Source organism: Hemitrygon akajei, chromosome 13, assembly GCF_048418815.1.
Source record: "Hemitrygon akajei chromosome 13, sHemAka1.3, whole genome shotgun sequence".
NCBI lineage: Eukaryota > Metazoa > Chordata > Chondrichthyes > Myliobatiformes > Dasyatidae > Hemitrygon > Hemitrygon akajei.
Window position 1 is genome coordinate 7,284,949 of NC_133136.1, and position 14,808 is coordinate 7,299,756.

At 43.3% G+C, this 14,808-nt stretch overlaps 1 protein-coding gene across 1 annotated transcript in view; it reads left to right on the forward strand.

The window, feature by feature from the left end:
• The window catches only part of dcc (DCC netrin 1 receptor), a 1,312,938-nt gene that overhangs the window by 400,049 nt on the left and 898,081 nt on the right, over nucleotides 1-14,808 (forward strand). The window contains exon 2 of the mRNA XM_073064089.1: nucleotides 11,271-11,591. Within this exon, the coding sequence (XP_072920190.1) occupies nucleotides 11,271-11,591 (321 nt within the window). The remainder of the gene's footprint in view (nucleotides 1-11,270; nucleotides 11,592-14,808) is intronic.

Below are 14,808 nucleotides of genomic sequence, written 5' to 3' on the forward strand. Positions count from 1 at the left end.
TTTAGAGCAGTTTGACATTGAGCCTACTAGTGCATCAGCTATACTGGATTGGGTGTTACGTAATGAACTGGAGGCAATTAGGGAGCATAAGGTAAAGGAACCCGTAGGAGGCAGTAATCACAATATGATTGAGTTCAACTTGAAATCTGACAGGGCAAAAGTAAAGTCTGCTGCAGCGGGTATTTCAGTGGAGTAAAGGAAATGACAGTGGTCTGAGCGAGGAATTGGCCAGAGTAAATTGGAAGGAGATGCCAGCAAGGATGAGAGCAGAGCAAAAACGGTGTGAGTTTCTGGGAAAAATGAGGAAGGTGCAGGATAGGTGTATTCCAAAATCAAAGAAATACTCAAATGACAAAATAGTATAACTGTGGCTGACAAGGGAAGTCAAAATTAATGTAAAAGCAAAAGAGAAGCAAAAGCAAATGCTATCGATAGGATGGAAAACTGGGCTGAGAAGCAGCAGATGGAGTTCAACCCAGATAAGTGTGAGGTGGTTCATTTTGGTAGGTCAAATATGATGGCAGAATATAGTATTTATGGGAAGACTCTTGGCAGTGTGGAGGATCAGAGGGATTTTTGGGGTCCGAGTCCGTAGGACACTTAAAGCTGCTGTGCAGGTTGACTCTGTGGTTAAGAAGGCATACGGTGTATTGGCCTTCATCAATCATAGAATTGAATTTAGGAGCCAAGAGGTTATGTTGCAGCTATATAGGACCCTGGTCAGACCCCACTTGGAGTACTGTGCTCAGTTCTGGTCGCCTCACTACAGGAATGATGTGGAAACTGTAGAAAGGGTGCAGAGGAGATTTACAAGGATGTTGCCTGGATTGGGGAGCATGCCTTATGAGAATAGGTTGAGTGAAGTTGGTCTTTTCTCCTTGGAGCGATGGAGGATAAGAGGTGATCTGATAGAGGTGTACAAGATAATGAGAGGCATTGATCCTGTGGATAGTCAGAGGCTTTTCACCGGGGCTGAAATGGCTAGCACAAGAAGGCATAGTTTTAAGGTGCTTGGAAGTAGGTACAGAGGAGATGTCAGGGTAAGTTTTTTTTATGCAGAGAGTGGTGAGTGCGTGGAATGGGCTGCCGGCGACAGTGGTGGAGGCGGATACGATAGGGTCTTTTAAGAGACTCCTGGAGAGGTACATGGAGCTTAGAAAAATAGAGGGCTATGGGTAACCCTTGGTAATTTCTAAAGTAAGTACATGTTTGGCACAGCATTGTGGGCTGAAAGGCCTGTATTGTGCTGTAGGTTTTCTATGTTTCTAGAAGGCATACAACAAAGCAAAAGTTAGCAGGAAGATAGAAGATTGGAAAGCTTTTAAAAACCTATAGAAAGCAACTGAAAGAATCACTAGAGGGAAAAATGAAATATCAAAGCAAGCTAACAAATAATATCAAGGTGGATAGAAAAACCTTTCTCAAGTATAAAGAAAATAAAAGAGAGATGAAGTGCATATACTGTAGGTCCGCCAGGAAATGAGGCTGGAGAAATAATAACGAGGGACACAGAAATGACACGGAGATGAACTAAATGAGTATCTTGCATCAGTCTTCACTGTGGAAGACATTAGCAGTGTGCCAGATATTGAAGGGTGTGAGGAAAGAGAAGTGGGTGCAGTTACTATTACAAGAAAGAAGGTGCTCAAAAAGCTGAAAGACCTAAAGGTACATAAGTCACCCGGACCAGATGAACTGCACCCTAGGGTTCTGAAAGAGATAGTAGTAGAGATTGTAGAGGCATTAGTACTGACCTTTCAAAAATCATTGGACTCGGGCATGGTGCCAGAGGACCGGAAAACTGCAAATGTTACTCCACTCTTTAAGAAATGAGAAAGGCAGCAGAAAGGAAATTATAGACCAGTTAGTCTGACCTCAGTGGTTGGGAAGATGTTAGAGTCAATTGTTAAGGATGAGGTGATGGAGTACTTGGTGACACAGGACAAGATAGTAGAAAGTCAGTATGGTTTCCTTCAGCGAAAATCCTGCCTGACGAACCTGTTGAAATTCTTGGAGGAGATTGCAAGTAGGATAGATAAAGGGGATGTTGTTTACTTGGACTTTCAGTAGGCCTTTGACAAGGTACCACACATGAGGCTGCTTACCAAGTTAAGAGCCCATAGTATTACAGGAAAGTTACTAACATGGTTAGGGCATTGGCTGATTGGTAGGAGGCAGCGAGTGGGAATAAAAGGATACTTTTCTGGTTGGCTGTCAGTGACTAGTGGTGTTCCACGGGGACGGTGTTAGGACCAACTTCTTTTTATGTTGTCTATAAATGATTTAGATGATAGAATAGGTGGCTTTGTTGCTAACTTTGCACATGATACGAAGATTGGTGTGGGGATAGGTAAGTGTTGAGGAAACAGGTAGACTGCAGAAGGACTTAGATTAGGAGAATGGGCAAAAAAGTGGCAAATGAAATATAATGTTGGAAAATGCATGGTCATGCACTTTGGTAGAAGAAATAAATATGTAGAGTATTTTCTAAATGGGAGAAAGTACAAAAATCTGAGATGCAGAGAGACTTGGGAGTCCTTGTGCAGAACACCCTGAAGGTTAACTTGCAGGTTGAGTCGGCGGTGAGGAAGGCAAATGCAATGTTAACGTTCATTTCAAGAGGTTTCGAATACAAGAGTGAGGAGGTGATGCTGAGGCTTTATAAGGCAATGGTGAGGCCTCACATTGAGTATTGTGAACAATTTTGGGCTCCTTATCTGAGAAAAGATATGCTGGCATTGGGGAGGGTTGAGAGGACGTTTCCAAGGATGATTATGGCAATGAAAGGGTTATCACACGAGGAACATTTGATGGCTCTGGGTCTGTACTCGCTGGAATTCAGAAGGATGAGAAGGGATCTCATTGAAACCTTTCGAATGTTGAAAGGCCAAGACAGAGTAGATGTGTAAAGGCTGTTTCCCATGGTGGGAGAGTGTAGAACAATAGGGCACAGACTCAGGATAGAGGGGTTTCCATTTAAAACAGAGATGCAGAGAAATTTCTTTTGGTAGATGGTAAAGAATTTGTGGAATTTGTTACCACAGGCGGCTGTAGAGAGCAGCTCATTGGGTGTATTTAAGACAGAGCTTGATTAGTTCTTTATTGGACATGGCACCAAAGGTTGCATGGAGAAGGCCGGGGAGTGGGGCAGAGGAGGGGAAGAAAAGATCAGCCATGATTGAATGGTGGAGCGGACTCGATGGGCCAAATAGCCTAATTCTGCTCCTATGTCTTATGGTCTAAGATGTAGAGCAGAGAAAATTAAATGGAGATTTGATAGAGATATTTAAAATCGTAGTTTGATAGAATAACTAAGAGAAAATGCTTCCCGTGGCCAGGGGAGTTGTGTGGGTCAGTAACCAGTGGACATAGATATACAACAATTGGTAAATCAAAGCCACGGCTGTTTTTCTTTACACAGTGGGTGGCTGGGATCTGGCATGTATCACTTGAAATGGTGGCGCAAACAGATACATCAGTAATTTTCAAAAGAGAGTTTAAAAATATTTGAAAAAAATTACAGAGCTCTGGAGATAGACCTGAAGAATGTGAATAATTGAATTCTTTCAACCAGCTGGCAGATTCCCAGTGGTCACAATTTCCTCCATTGTTATTTCTTTTGATTTGAAGTTCCCTTTTTTGCTTCTATTTCTTTGTTTCTTTTGTTTATTTGTGAAGAAGAGAAGAGATCCATGATCCTTATTTTACAATCCTGGGAGATAACTTTTCTTTCATTCTCTTTCTTGGTTTGTACGCAGAACATTGAACAGTACAGCCCAGGAACAGGCCCCTCGGCTTGCAATGTTGTGCCAAACCAAATAGATTAATAATCAAATGACCGGCTAAACTAATCCTTTCTGCCCACACAATCTCTATATCCCTCCATTTTCCTCATGTTTATGTGCCTGTCTAAACATTCCTTAAAAGTCCCTGATGTACCTGCCCCTACCATCACCTCAGGCAGTGCATTCCAGGCACACACCACACTGTAAAAGTCTTACCCCTCGCATCTCCTTTGAAAATAACCTTCTCAGTCCTTAAATGCCTCCGCTCTGGTATTAAACATTTCAACCCTGGGAAAAAATATTTTCTGTTGACTCTATCTATGCCTCTCATAATCTTATAAACATCTATCGGATCACCTTTCAGCCTCCACTACTCCAGAGAAAACAACCAACAACTTCTCGGGATAGCACGTGCCCTCTAATCCAGGCAGCATCCTGGTAAACCTCTTTTGCACCCCCTCCAAAGCCTCGACATTCCTCCTATATTGATGCGACCAGAACTGTATGTAATACTCCATTTGGAATTTTATAAAGCTGCAACGTAACTTCCTGACTTCTAAAGTCAATGCCACGACCAGCAGAGGGTAGGCATGGCATATACCTTCTTAACCATCCTTTCAACCTGTGTTGCCACTTTCAGGAAATTATGCAATTTGACTCCAAGATCCCTCTGCTTAAAGATTACAGATTAGCTCTATTTGCCCCATGTACAACAAAGCATTAAAACATGCAGTGAAATGCATTGCCTTGCATCAATGAGCAACATAGTCTGAGAGCTGAGATGGGGGTAGACCGCAAGTATCACCACGCATCCAGTGCCAATATTTTATTTATTTATTGAGATACGGCGCGGAACAGGCCCTTCCAGCCCTTTGAGGCTGTTTGCTAAGCAACCTCCGATTTAACCCTAGCCTAATCACAGGATAATTTATGGTGACCAAGTAACCTACCAACTGGTACGTCTTTGGACTGTGGGAGGAAACTGGAGCATTTGGAGGAAACTCATGGGGTCACAGGGAGAATGTACAAACTTCTTACAGGTCGTGGAGTGAATTGAACCTGGGTCGCCTGTACTGTAAAGCATTATGCTGACCACTATACTACCGTCCAGCATGTCCGCAACATACGAACCCTAACCCGTACGTCTTTGGAATGCGGGAGGAAATTCACACAGATATGGGGAGAACATACAAACTCCTTACAGACTTTGTACCCAGACTGGTGAGAGCTGGCACAGTAAGCATTCAAGATTAATTAATATCATTTCCAGTACACAAGTGTAAAGGAAACAAAATAATTGTTACTCCAGATCTGAAGCAACAAAGAAAAAAAACATAAGATAAGAAATAATAAGAAATAGTAAATATAAATGCATAAGATAACTTATGTGCGTGTGTATATATAGATTATGTATATAGATTGTTTGTACATGTAACAGTTTCTTCCCCCAAGCAATCAGACTCCTCAATACTCAGAGCCTGGTCTGACACCTTACTGCCCTATTGTTTATTATTTATTGTAATGTCTGCACTGTTTTGTGCACTTTATGCAGTCCTGGGTAGGTCTGTAGTCTAGTGTAGTTTTTTTTCTGTGTTGTTTTCATGTAGTTCAGTCTAGTTTTTATACTGTGTCATGTAACACCATGATCCTGAAAAAGACTTTGTCTCATTTTTATTATGTACTGTACCAGCAGTTATGGTTGAAATGACAATAGAAATGACTTGACTTGACTTGACTTGACTAAAGTGACTGTCAAGAAATGATAAAGTAGTGGTGGTTGGGGGTGTGGAGGGGTGGGTTAGTGGCTGGAGGTGTTGATTAGCCTTACTGTTTGGGGAAATAACTGATTTTGAGTCTGGTGGTCTTGGCGTGGATGCTATGTAGCCCCCTCCCAGATGGGAGTGGGACAAACAGTCCATTAGCAGGGTGGGTTGGACCCTTCATGATGTTACTGGCCCTTTTCCAGCACCTTTCTGTTTGTCCTCGATGGTGGGTAGGTGATGCTGTTGATGGAGTTTTTGACTATCCGTTGTAGAGCCATTGTGCTAACTGCTAACATTACTGTGCTCTCCTTTGCTGGGACACTTTGCTATATTTATTAAGCAAATGGAGCCAGGTGAAAATTCATTTTTGATTTCATGTTTTAGTTCATTACTTGTTATTTATTCTTCATTTGATTCCTGACAAAATAAAAGAACATTTACAAGTTGATCTGTGGAGGCAGTGTCACGGCAATGACATGAGCTCGAACGTAAGGGAAGTACAAATTGTTTGCTGGTGATGTGTTCGTGAAAGGTCAAAGTTCAAGGAGTACTCTCAAGCAAACTCGTGATGGGAGAAGCTGTTTCACAGACTGAGATCAGTGTGGTCTGCGGCTTCATTGAAGATTACACTTGTCTTTCAAAAAGAAACCATTCATCTGTTTCATCCAGCCTTTCACCAGAAACCCGTGATGTGGGATGAATTTTATTTCTTCTTTACTATTCACGTAGTTGCACCTGCCTATTAAATATGTCAAAGCATTTGTCAGCTACTCTACCCACGATCAAGGACATATATACAGAAAGGTACCGGAAAAGGGCCAGTAACATCATGAAGGATCCCACACCCTCTGCTCATGGACTGTTTGTCCCACTCCCATCAGGGAGGAGGCTACATAGCATCCACACCAGGACCACCAGACTCAAAAACAGTTAATTTCCCCAAGCAGTAAAGCTGCTCAACACCTCCGCCCAATAACCCACCCCTCCACACCCCCGACTGCTACTTTCTTCCGCATAGCAGAACTAAATAATTTCTCCCTCGGCTCCTCTCACTTCCTTCAAACAAAAGGGGTAGCCATGTGCACTCGCATGGGTCCCACCTATGCCTACCTGTTTCTTGGCTACGTGGAACAGTCTATGTTGCAAGCCTACACTGGTGATTGTCCCGCACTTTTCCTATGCTACATCGAAGACTGCATTGGTGCTGCTTCCTGCCTTTCTGCACCTGTGTTGAACTCGTCGATTTCATCCACTTTACACTCAACTTCCACCCTGCCCTCAAATTCACCTGGTCCATTTCCAACACTTTCCTCTCTTTCTCGATCTCACCGTCTCTATCTCCGGAGCCAGCTTATTCATCGATGTCAATTTTAAACCAACAGACTCTCACAGCTACTTAGATTATACCTCTTCCCACCCTGCTAAATGTAAATACGATACCCCTTTTACTTAATTTTTCCATCTCTGCTGCATCTGCTCTCAGGATGAGGCTTTTAATTCTAGAATGTAGGAGATGTTCTCCTTTTTCAAAGAAAAGGGTTTCCCTCCCTCCACCATCAATGTTGCCCTCAACTGCATCTCTTCCATTTCATGCACATCTGCTCTTACCCCATCCTCCTGCCAACCTACCAGGGATAGGATTCCTCTTGTCCTCACCTACCACCCCAACAGCTTCCATGTCCAGCACATAATTCTCCAAAACTTCCATCACCTCCAAATGGATCCCACCACCAAACCCATCGTTCCCTCACCGCCCCCTCCCCCCCACTTTCTGTTTTCTGCAGGGATCACTCTCTACGCGACTCGCTTGTACATTAATTCCTCCCACTGTTCCCCACTGATCTCCCTCCTGCACTTATCCTTGCAAGCGGAACAAGCGCTTCACCTGCCCCTACACCTCTTCCCTCCCTCCTCCCTGAATGGTAATTCATGGCCCCAAATAGTCCTTCTAGGTAATGTGACACTTCATCTGTGAGTCTGTTGGGGTCATATACTGTGTTCAGTGCTCTCGGTATGGCCTCTTGTATATCGGTGAAACCTGACCTTTTCCCATTCCAATATGTCCGTCCATGGCCTCCAATATGTCCATCCATGGCCTCCTCCACTCTTGGGATAAGGCCACACTTACATTGGAGGAACAGCACCTTATATTCTGTTTGGGTAGCCTCCAACCTGATGGCATGAACATTGATTTCTCAAACTTATAGTAATGCGTCCAACCCCCCTTCACCATTTCCCATCCCCTTTTCCCTCTGTCATGTTTTCTCCTTGCCTGCTCGTTGCCTCCCACTGATGTTCCCTTCCCCCTTTTTTCTTTCTTTCATAGCCTTCTGTCTCTTTCACCAATCAACTTCCTATGCTTCATCCCTCCCCCTCCAAGTTTCACCTATCGCCTGGCATTCCTCTCTCCCCTCCCCACCCTTTCAAATCTACTCCTCAGCTTTTTTTCTCCAGTCCTGCCGAAGGGTTTTGGTCTGAAACGTTGACTGTGCTTTTTTCCATAGACTCTGTCTGGCCTGCTGAGTTCCTCCAGCATTTTGTGTGTGTTGCCACTACTTTATCATTTTCTGTCAGACGCCTTACGTATAGACACTTCTGTGCCTAGTGTCACTTTATGGATATTAAATCAATCTATGTATATAACCTGCCTTACATATTTATATAGTTCTTGTTATCATTTCCTTTATCTTAGTTTTTTGTGCTACATCAGATCCAGAGTAACAATTATTTCATTCTCTTTTACAGTGTGTTGGAAATGACATCAAACTAAGAATTCAAACTTTTTTATGCTATGGACCCCTTTGGCAGTCCACTGAAGCTATTAGAAACATAGAAACATAGAAAATAGGTGCAGGAGTAGGCCATTTGGCCCTTCGAGCGTGCACCGCCATTCAGTATGATCATGGCTGATCATCCAACTCAGAACCCTGTACCTGCTTTCTCTCCATGCCCCCTGATCCCTTTAGCCACAAGGGCCATATCTAACTTAACCATGTCTATATTGACCCCTTCTCAGTATTTAAATATATCAAATGAAATCTATAGAATTACAACTAAGCCAATTATATTGAAATACAGTTATCAAAATACTACTGTGATTTGTTACCCGCATGCATAATTCAGGTAACAAATCACAGTAGTATTCAACAATTTGTCATCTTTCTAATGAAAATAAAGATAATTTTTTTCCCATCCAAGTTCACGGACCCCCGGAATCTCTCTATGGTCCCCCTGTTAAGAACCACTCCATTAAACAATCTTGGATCTTGAATCTTGAATGTGATCTCAGGATTTAGTGAATATTTTCCTACTGAAGTCAGCTGAACCGCAGGTGTGATGTCGTTGATGAAAAATACACAGTAAAGGTGATGTATGAGAAATCAACATTCCCCCATTTTCCACCTGAGTGAATTACAAGAAGAAAGATGACAAATTGTTGAAGGCTATCTTGGTTTCATTACAAGTACTGCAATATTGGGATCAGGAATATGCCTCATTGCAGTAATGCAAGATGACATGAGACACCTCCTGGCCTCGCAACATTACAGGTTTGAATCCCTTTTATCAGACACAGGGGATATATTTCATAGAGTCATAGGAAAATACAGCACAGAAACAGGCCTATCAGCCCATCTAGTCCATGCTGAGCCATATAAACTGCCCACTCCAATCGACCTGACCCTGAACCACAGCCCTTCCATCCATGTAGCTAAACAAACTTCCCTGAAATCAAGCTCACTTGCACTGGCAGGTCATTCCACACTCTCACGATCCACTGATGACGAAGTTTCCCCTCATGTTTCTCTTACACTTTCCGCCTTTCACCATTAACCCATGTCCTCTAGTTGTCGTCCCACCCAGCCTCAGTGAAAAAAGTCTGCTTGCATTCACCCTATCTATACTCGTCATAATTTTGTATACATCTATCATATCTCCTCTTAGTCTTCTGTGTTTCAAGCAATAAAGCTTGGTAAGGCAACAGCTCTGTCCATGATTGCATGAGACTGCAGAAAGTCGTGGACGCACCTCAGCACATTACAGGAATAAGCCAAGAGTCCAAGGACTCTGTTTACGCTTCTCACTGACTCAGTAAGGTAGCCAAACACCGTCCTCACCCCAGTCATACTCTCTTCTCCCCTCTCCCAATGGGCAAAGCCTCAAAGTACGTAGCACCAAGCTCAACCAGAGTCTCTACCCTGCTGTTATCAGTCTTATCTGACTTGCACTGCACTTTCTCTGTGGCTGTTACACCCTATTCTGCTTTGTTCTTATTTTCCCTTGTTCCATCTCAGTGCACTCTGCAGTGACCTGTACGAACAGAACGCAACACAAACTTTTAATTGTATCCCTTCCATCGAAGGGAGGTTGGTTTTCATGATGTGCTGAGCAGTTGCCATATTAAAGAATATAAAAACAAGGATGTAATGTTGAGACTTTATAAAGCACTGGGGAGGACTCTTTTGGAGTATTTTGAGCAGTTTTGGGTCCCTTATCATAGAAAGGGTGTGCTGAAACTGGAGAGGGTGCAAAGGAGATTCACAAAACAGATTCCAGGATCAAACGGCTTGTCATCTGGAGAGTGTTTGATGGCTCTGGACCTGTATTCACTAGAATTCAGAAGAATGAGGGGTGGCCTTAATAGAATGGATATGGAGAGGATGTTTCCTATGATAGGGGAGTCTAAGACTAGAGGACACAGCCTCAGAACAGAGGAGCATCCTTTTGGAATAGAGATAAGGAGGAACTTCTTTAGCCAGAGGGTGGTGAATCTGTGGAATTCTTTGCCACAAGCAGCTGTGGAGGCTGCCTTTATGTATACTCAAGGCACAGGTTAATAGTTTCTCAATTGGTCAGGGCACGAAAGGATACAGGGAGAAGGCAGGAGATTGGGACTGAGAGGAAAATTGGATCAGCCATGATGAAATGGTGCAGCAGACTCAATGGACCAAATGGCTTAATTCTGCTTTTATGGCTGATGGTCTTATGGTCATACCAGGTCACGATGCATCCAAGAGGATGTGTTCTATGGTGGATGGATTTAAATTGGTAGGGGTTGACAGGGGTATGTCAAATTTGTTTAGCAACATTAAGACTGAGACTCACTGAACAACTTACACTCACTGGCTACTTTATTGGCCACCTCCTGTAAAGTATGTTCGCGGTCTTCTGCTGCTGTAGCCCATCCACTGCAGGATTCGACGTGTTGTGTATTCAGAGATGCTCTTCTGCACACCACTGTTGTAGCATGTGGTTATTTGCATTTCTGTCACATTCCACCAGTCTGGTCATTCTCTTCTGATCACTGTCATTAACAAGACCTTTTTGCCCACAGAACTGCCAGTCACTGAATGTTCTTTGTGTTTCTCGCACCATTCTCTGTAAACTCTAGAGACTGTTGTGTGTGAAAATCCCAGGAGATCAGTAGTTTCTGAGATACTCAAACTACCCCGTCTGGCACCAACAATTCTTTCGTGGTCAAAGTCACTTAGATCACATTTTTCCCATTCTGATATTTGGTCTGAACAACAAGTGAACCTTTGACCATGTCTATATGTTTTCATGCATTGCTTTGTTGCTATATGATTGACTAATTAGATAAGTGCATTAATGATCAAGTGTACAGGCATATCTAATAAAGTGGCCACTGAGTGTATAACTTCATTACAGCATAGTTCAACTCGGTGCTGCTTTTAATCCCATACCTTTGTGTTTTCCATTTTAGGCTCACAGATCAAAAGGTTCATTTCGCTGAGATTTGTTTCTGAGCCTTCGGACATGGTCACTGTGCGAGGCGGATCATTTCTCCTGAACTGCTCAGCAGCGGCGGATCAGGGCCCAGTGAACATTAGCTGGAGAAAAGATGGCGCCTTCCTAAACCTGGTAATGGACGAGAGGCGACAGCTGATGCCAGACGGATCCCTAATGGTGCAGAACGTGGTCCACACAAGGCACCATCGGCCTGATGAAGGCCTGTACCAGTGTGAGGCTTCGGTGCTGGGGGCAGGATCAATAGTGAGCAGAATGGCTCGCTTAACTGTGGCAAGTAAGGGTCGCATCAAGGCGAATTTTCTTTCCTTTTCTGCCCTGCCAATGTTATTGGTTTTAATTAGAACATAACCTTAGTAGTAACTTGTTTCTGTCACACGAGTTTAGTAAGACAAGGTGTCCGCTATAAGCTGCTCCCTCCAGTAGTAATCGATAGTTTTATTTTAAGGCTAATGTCCAATGCTGAAATGATATCTCAGTTGTGTTGGCATCTCTCTGTTACTGGATCAGCAAGCTTTTCCTTGACTCAATTTGTAATGTGTGAGAATTGAGCATTTGACTGCCAAAACCAGACATGAAGCACTCATTGTCTCTTGTCTGTGTTCCACAAAATCAGCAATGGATTTACCCAAACTCCTTGCTTTCCTCCGCTTGGCCTGCAAACTCCGGTTGGAGAGTTCCCAAGGTGTTTCTGAGCATCAAACTACAGACTTTGCTGATTGTATTGAACTGGTTTTAAGGAGAAAATGAAATCACTGTGCTGTTGGTCATTTGGTTTTCGTTTCAGTTACAAGGAAAATCTTGCCCTTCCGTGCCTGTATATTTTGTGACCAGTACAGTATGAGTACAGACTCATATAAAAAAAGAAAATATCAAAGCAGGAATGTAATGCTTAGGTTTTATGTGAAATTGGTCAAACTGTGCTTGTGAGCAGTATTGTGAGCAGTATCGGGCCCATTATCTCAGACAGGATGTGCTGACATTGGAGAGTGTTCAAAGGAGGTTCACAGAAATTATTCGGCAATTAAAAGGATTCCCTAAACGTTAACTGATAGGTCAAGTCAGTAGTGAGGAAGGCAAATGCAGTTTTAGCTTTCATTTCCAGAGGACCAGGATCAAAGATGTAATGCTGAGGCTCTATAAGGTATTGTTCAGACTGAACAAAGTATTGTGAGCAGTTCTGGGCTCCTTATCTAAGGAAAGATGAGCTGGCATTGGAGAGGGTCTAGAGTCGGTTCAGAAGAGTGATACCAGGAATGAAAGGGTTAACATATGAGGAGTGTTTGATGGCCCTGGCCTGTACTTGATGGAGTTTAGAAGAATGAGAGGGGAATATCTCATTGAAACCTATTGAATATTGAAAGGGCTAGACAGAGTGGTTGTGGAGAGGATGTTTCATATAGTGCGGAGTCTAGGAATAGAGAGTATAGCCTCAAAATAGAAGGGTATATCTTTGGAACAGACTTGAGGAGGCATTTCTTCAGCCAGAGGGGGGTAGATCTGTGGAATTCATTGCCACTGATGGCTGTTGTGGACAAGTCTTTGGGAATATTTAAGTGGAGGTTGAAAGGTTTTTGATATGTCAGGTTGACAAAGGTTATAGGGAGAAGGCAGGAGAATGGCATTCAGAGGGACAATAGATCAGCCATGATGGAATGATGAAGCAGACTCGATGGGCCAAATGGCTTAATTCTGCACCTATGTCTTATGGACTTAAGATCTTAGAGCAGTCTCACCGATAATGGAAAGGGAATAGGATAGAAAATGTACAGATTTTCCAGAAAAGTTACAATTCACCCCAACAATAGTTTGGAATTACACAATATTTTGTATTCAAGTCAGTAAATCGGAGAGTTTCTTATTGTCAGCTTCTACTTTTGTAAGTAAAGAAAATGAAAAATCAAATAATATTGGTTGTCTGTCATATCCAAGGATGACAAGAGACCGGTGCGCGAGGGATTTTAAAGTGGAAAATGTTGTTGCATTGGGACAGTTCCTGTCTCTTGACCTGGGAAGTCCAGGTTCAGTAGGATGAGTAGTCATCACAGACTGGGGACTTCCTTGGTTGCAGTGGACCATGATTATTCTGTTCCTTGTCATGCCCTTTGCTCCCCGTGGAGTGTTGCATTAGCACCTTTTCTGGCCGTTGGATCTCTCTGTGGACCTCATCGCCCTGTCCGCCAGAGCTGACTACGCATGAAGGGCCAGGCATGTCCCTGTCTCACTGGGGTATGAGGTGGCCGGTTGCCCTCTCCTGGTTTAGCCTGCCTGTCGAAGCGGTGTACCGAGGTGTGGCCGCTGTCACGTGTAAGCAGCTACTTGGAGCCACAGGGGAGAGCTGAGTGTCCAGTGAGTGAGCTGCCCCAGAATGGACATGACAACCCCCTTCAGCATAGCTGTTACCCCTCCCTGGGCACCCCAGAATCCCAATGATAATCAACTATTACAATCAGGTAAACGGACATGCATTTGATGAAAGCCATCTGTGATACATGAAGACAAACAGGCTATGCATGCACAGGAGTTCTCTTTCATACTAGTTATTTGAACAAAAATTCTCCCGAATATTTGGCATCATAATACCACTGTAATCCATTGCTCTGTCTGGATTTCTGGGATTGCTACAGGTTTACTGGTACCGTTTTTTAATCAAATGTAAAAGTAATCATTCAGAAAACAGCAATTTGATGATGTTATTTGGATGAGCCACAGTTGGAGGAAGTTCGTGTCAGGTAAGTAATGTTGGATCTGGTGATTCTGCAATCCAAAGGTTCTTCGGAAGTCAAAAATGAGGCATACAGTAAAACCTTTTGGTTATGGCTGTTAAAAGTGCGACAAGAACAAAGGATGAACAAAGAAAGACAAAGCAAAGGAAATCATGAGCATCTCACACCCAGGCTAAAGATAATCTAAGTGTCTGTGATAACAATTAACCTGTAAATTAGCCAAACTACAGGTGCAAGATATGATTTCAAACTTTCTCCAAATTCTGGTATATTTTCTCTTCTCCCTTTCCTCTTCTTCATTTCCTCACTCTGACCTCTTACTCTTCTCCTCAGCTGCCTATCACCTCCCCCTCCTCCTTCCCTTTCTCCCATGATCCTTTCTCCTCTCCTATCAGATTCCTTCTTCTCCAGCCCTTTAGCTCTTCCACCTATCACCTCCCAGCTTCTCACTTCATCCCCCCTGCCCCACCCAGCTGGTCTCTTCTACTAGCTTGTCCTCCTTCCCCTCCCAGCCCCACCTTCTTATTCTGGCATTCTTCCCCCTTCCTTTCCAGTTCTGATGAAATGTCTCAGCCCATAATGTACTCTGTTCCTTCCTCTCCGTAGATGCTCCCCCAGCATTTTGTGCCTTTCGCTCTGCATCTCCAGCATCTACAGAATGTCTTGTGTCTGTGATATGAATTGAGCTGCCTTGTTCATACCCTTGGTGACGTGCCTCCAATCTTACCTAAACAAATGGCTTCAGCCACTGCTAGTGTTGATCAGAGT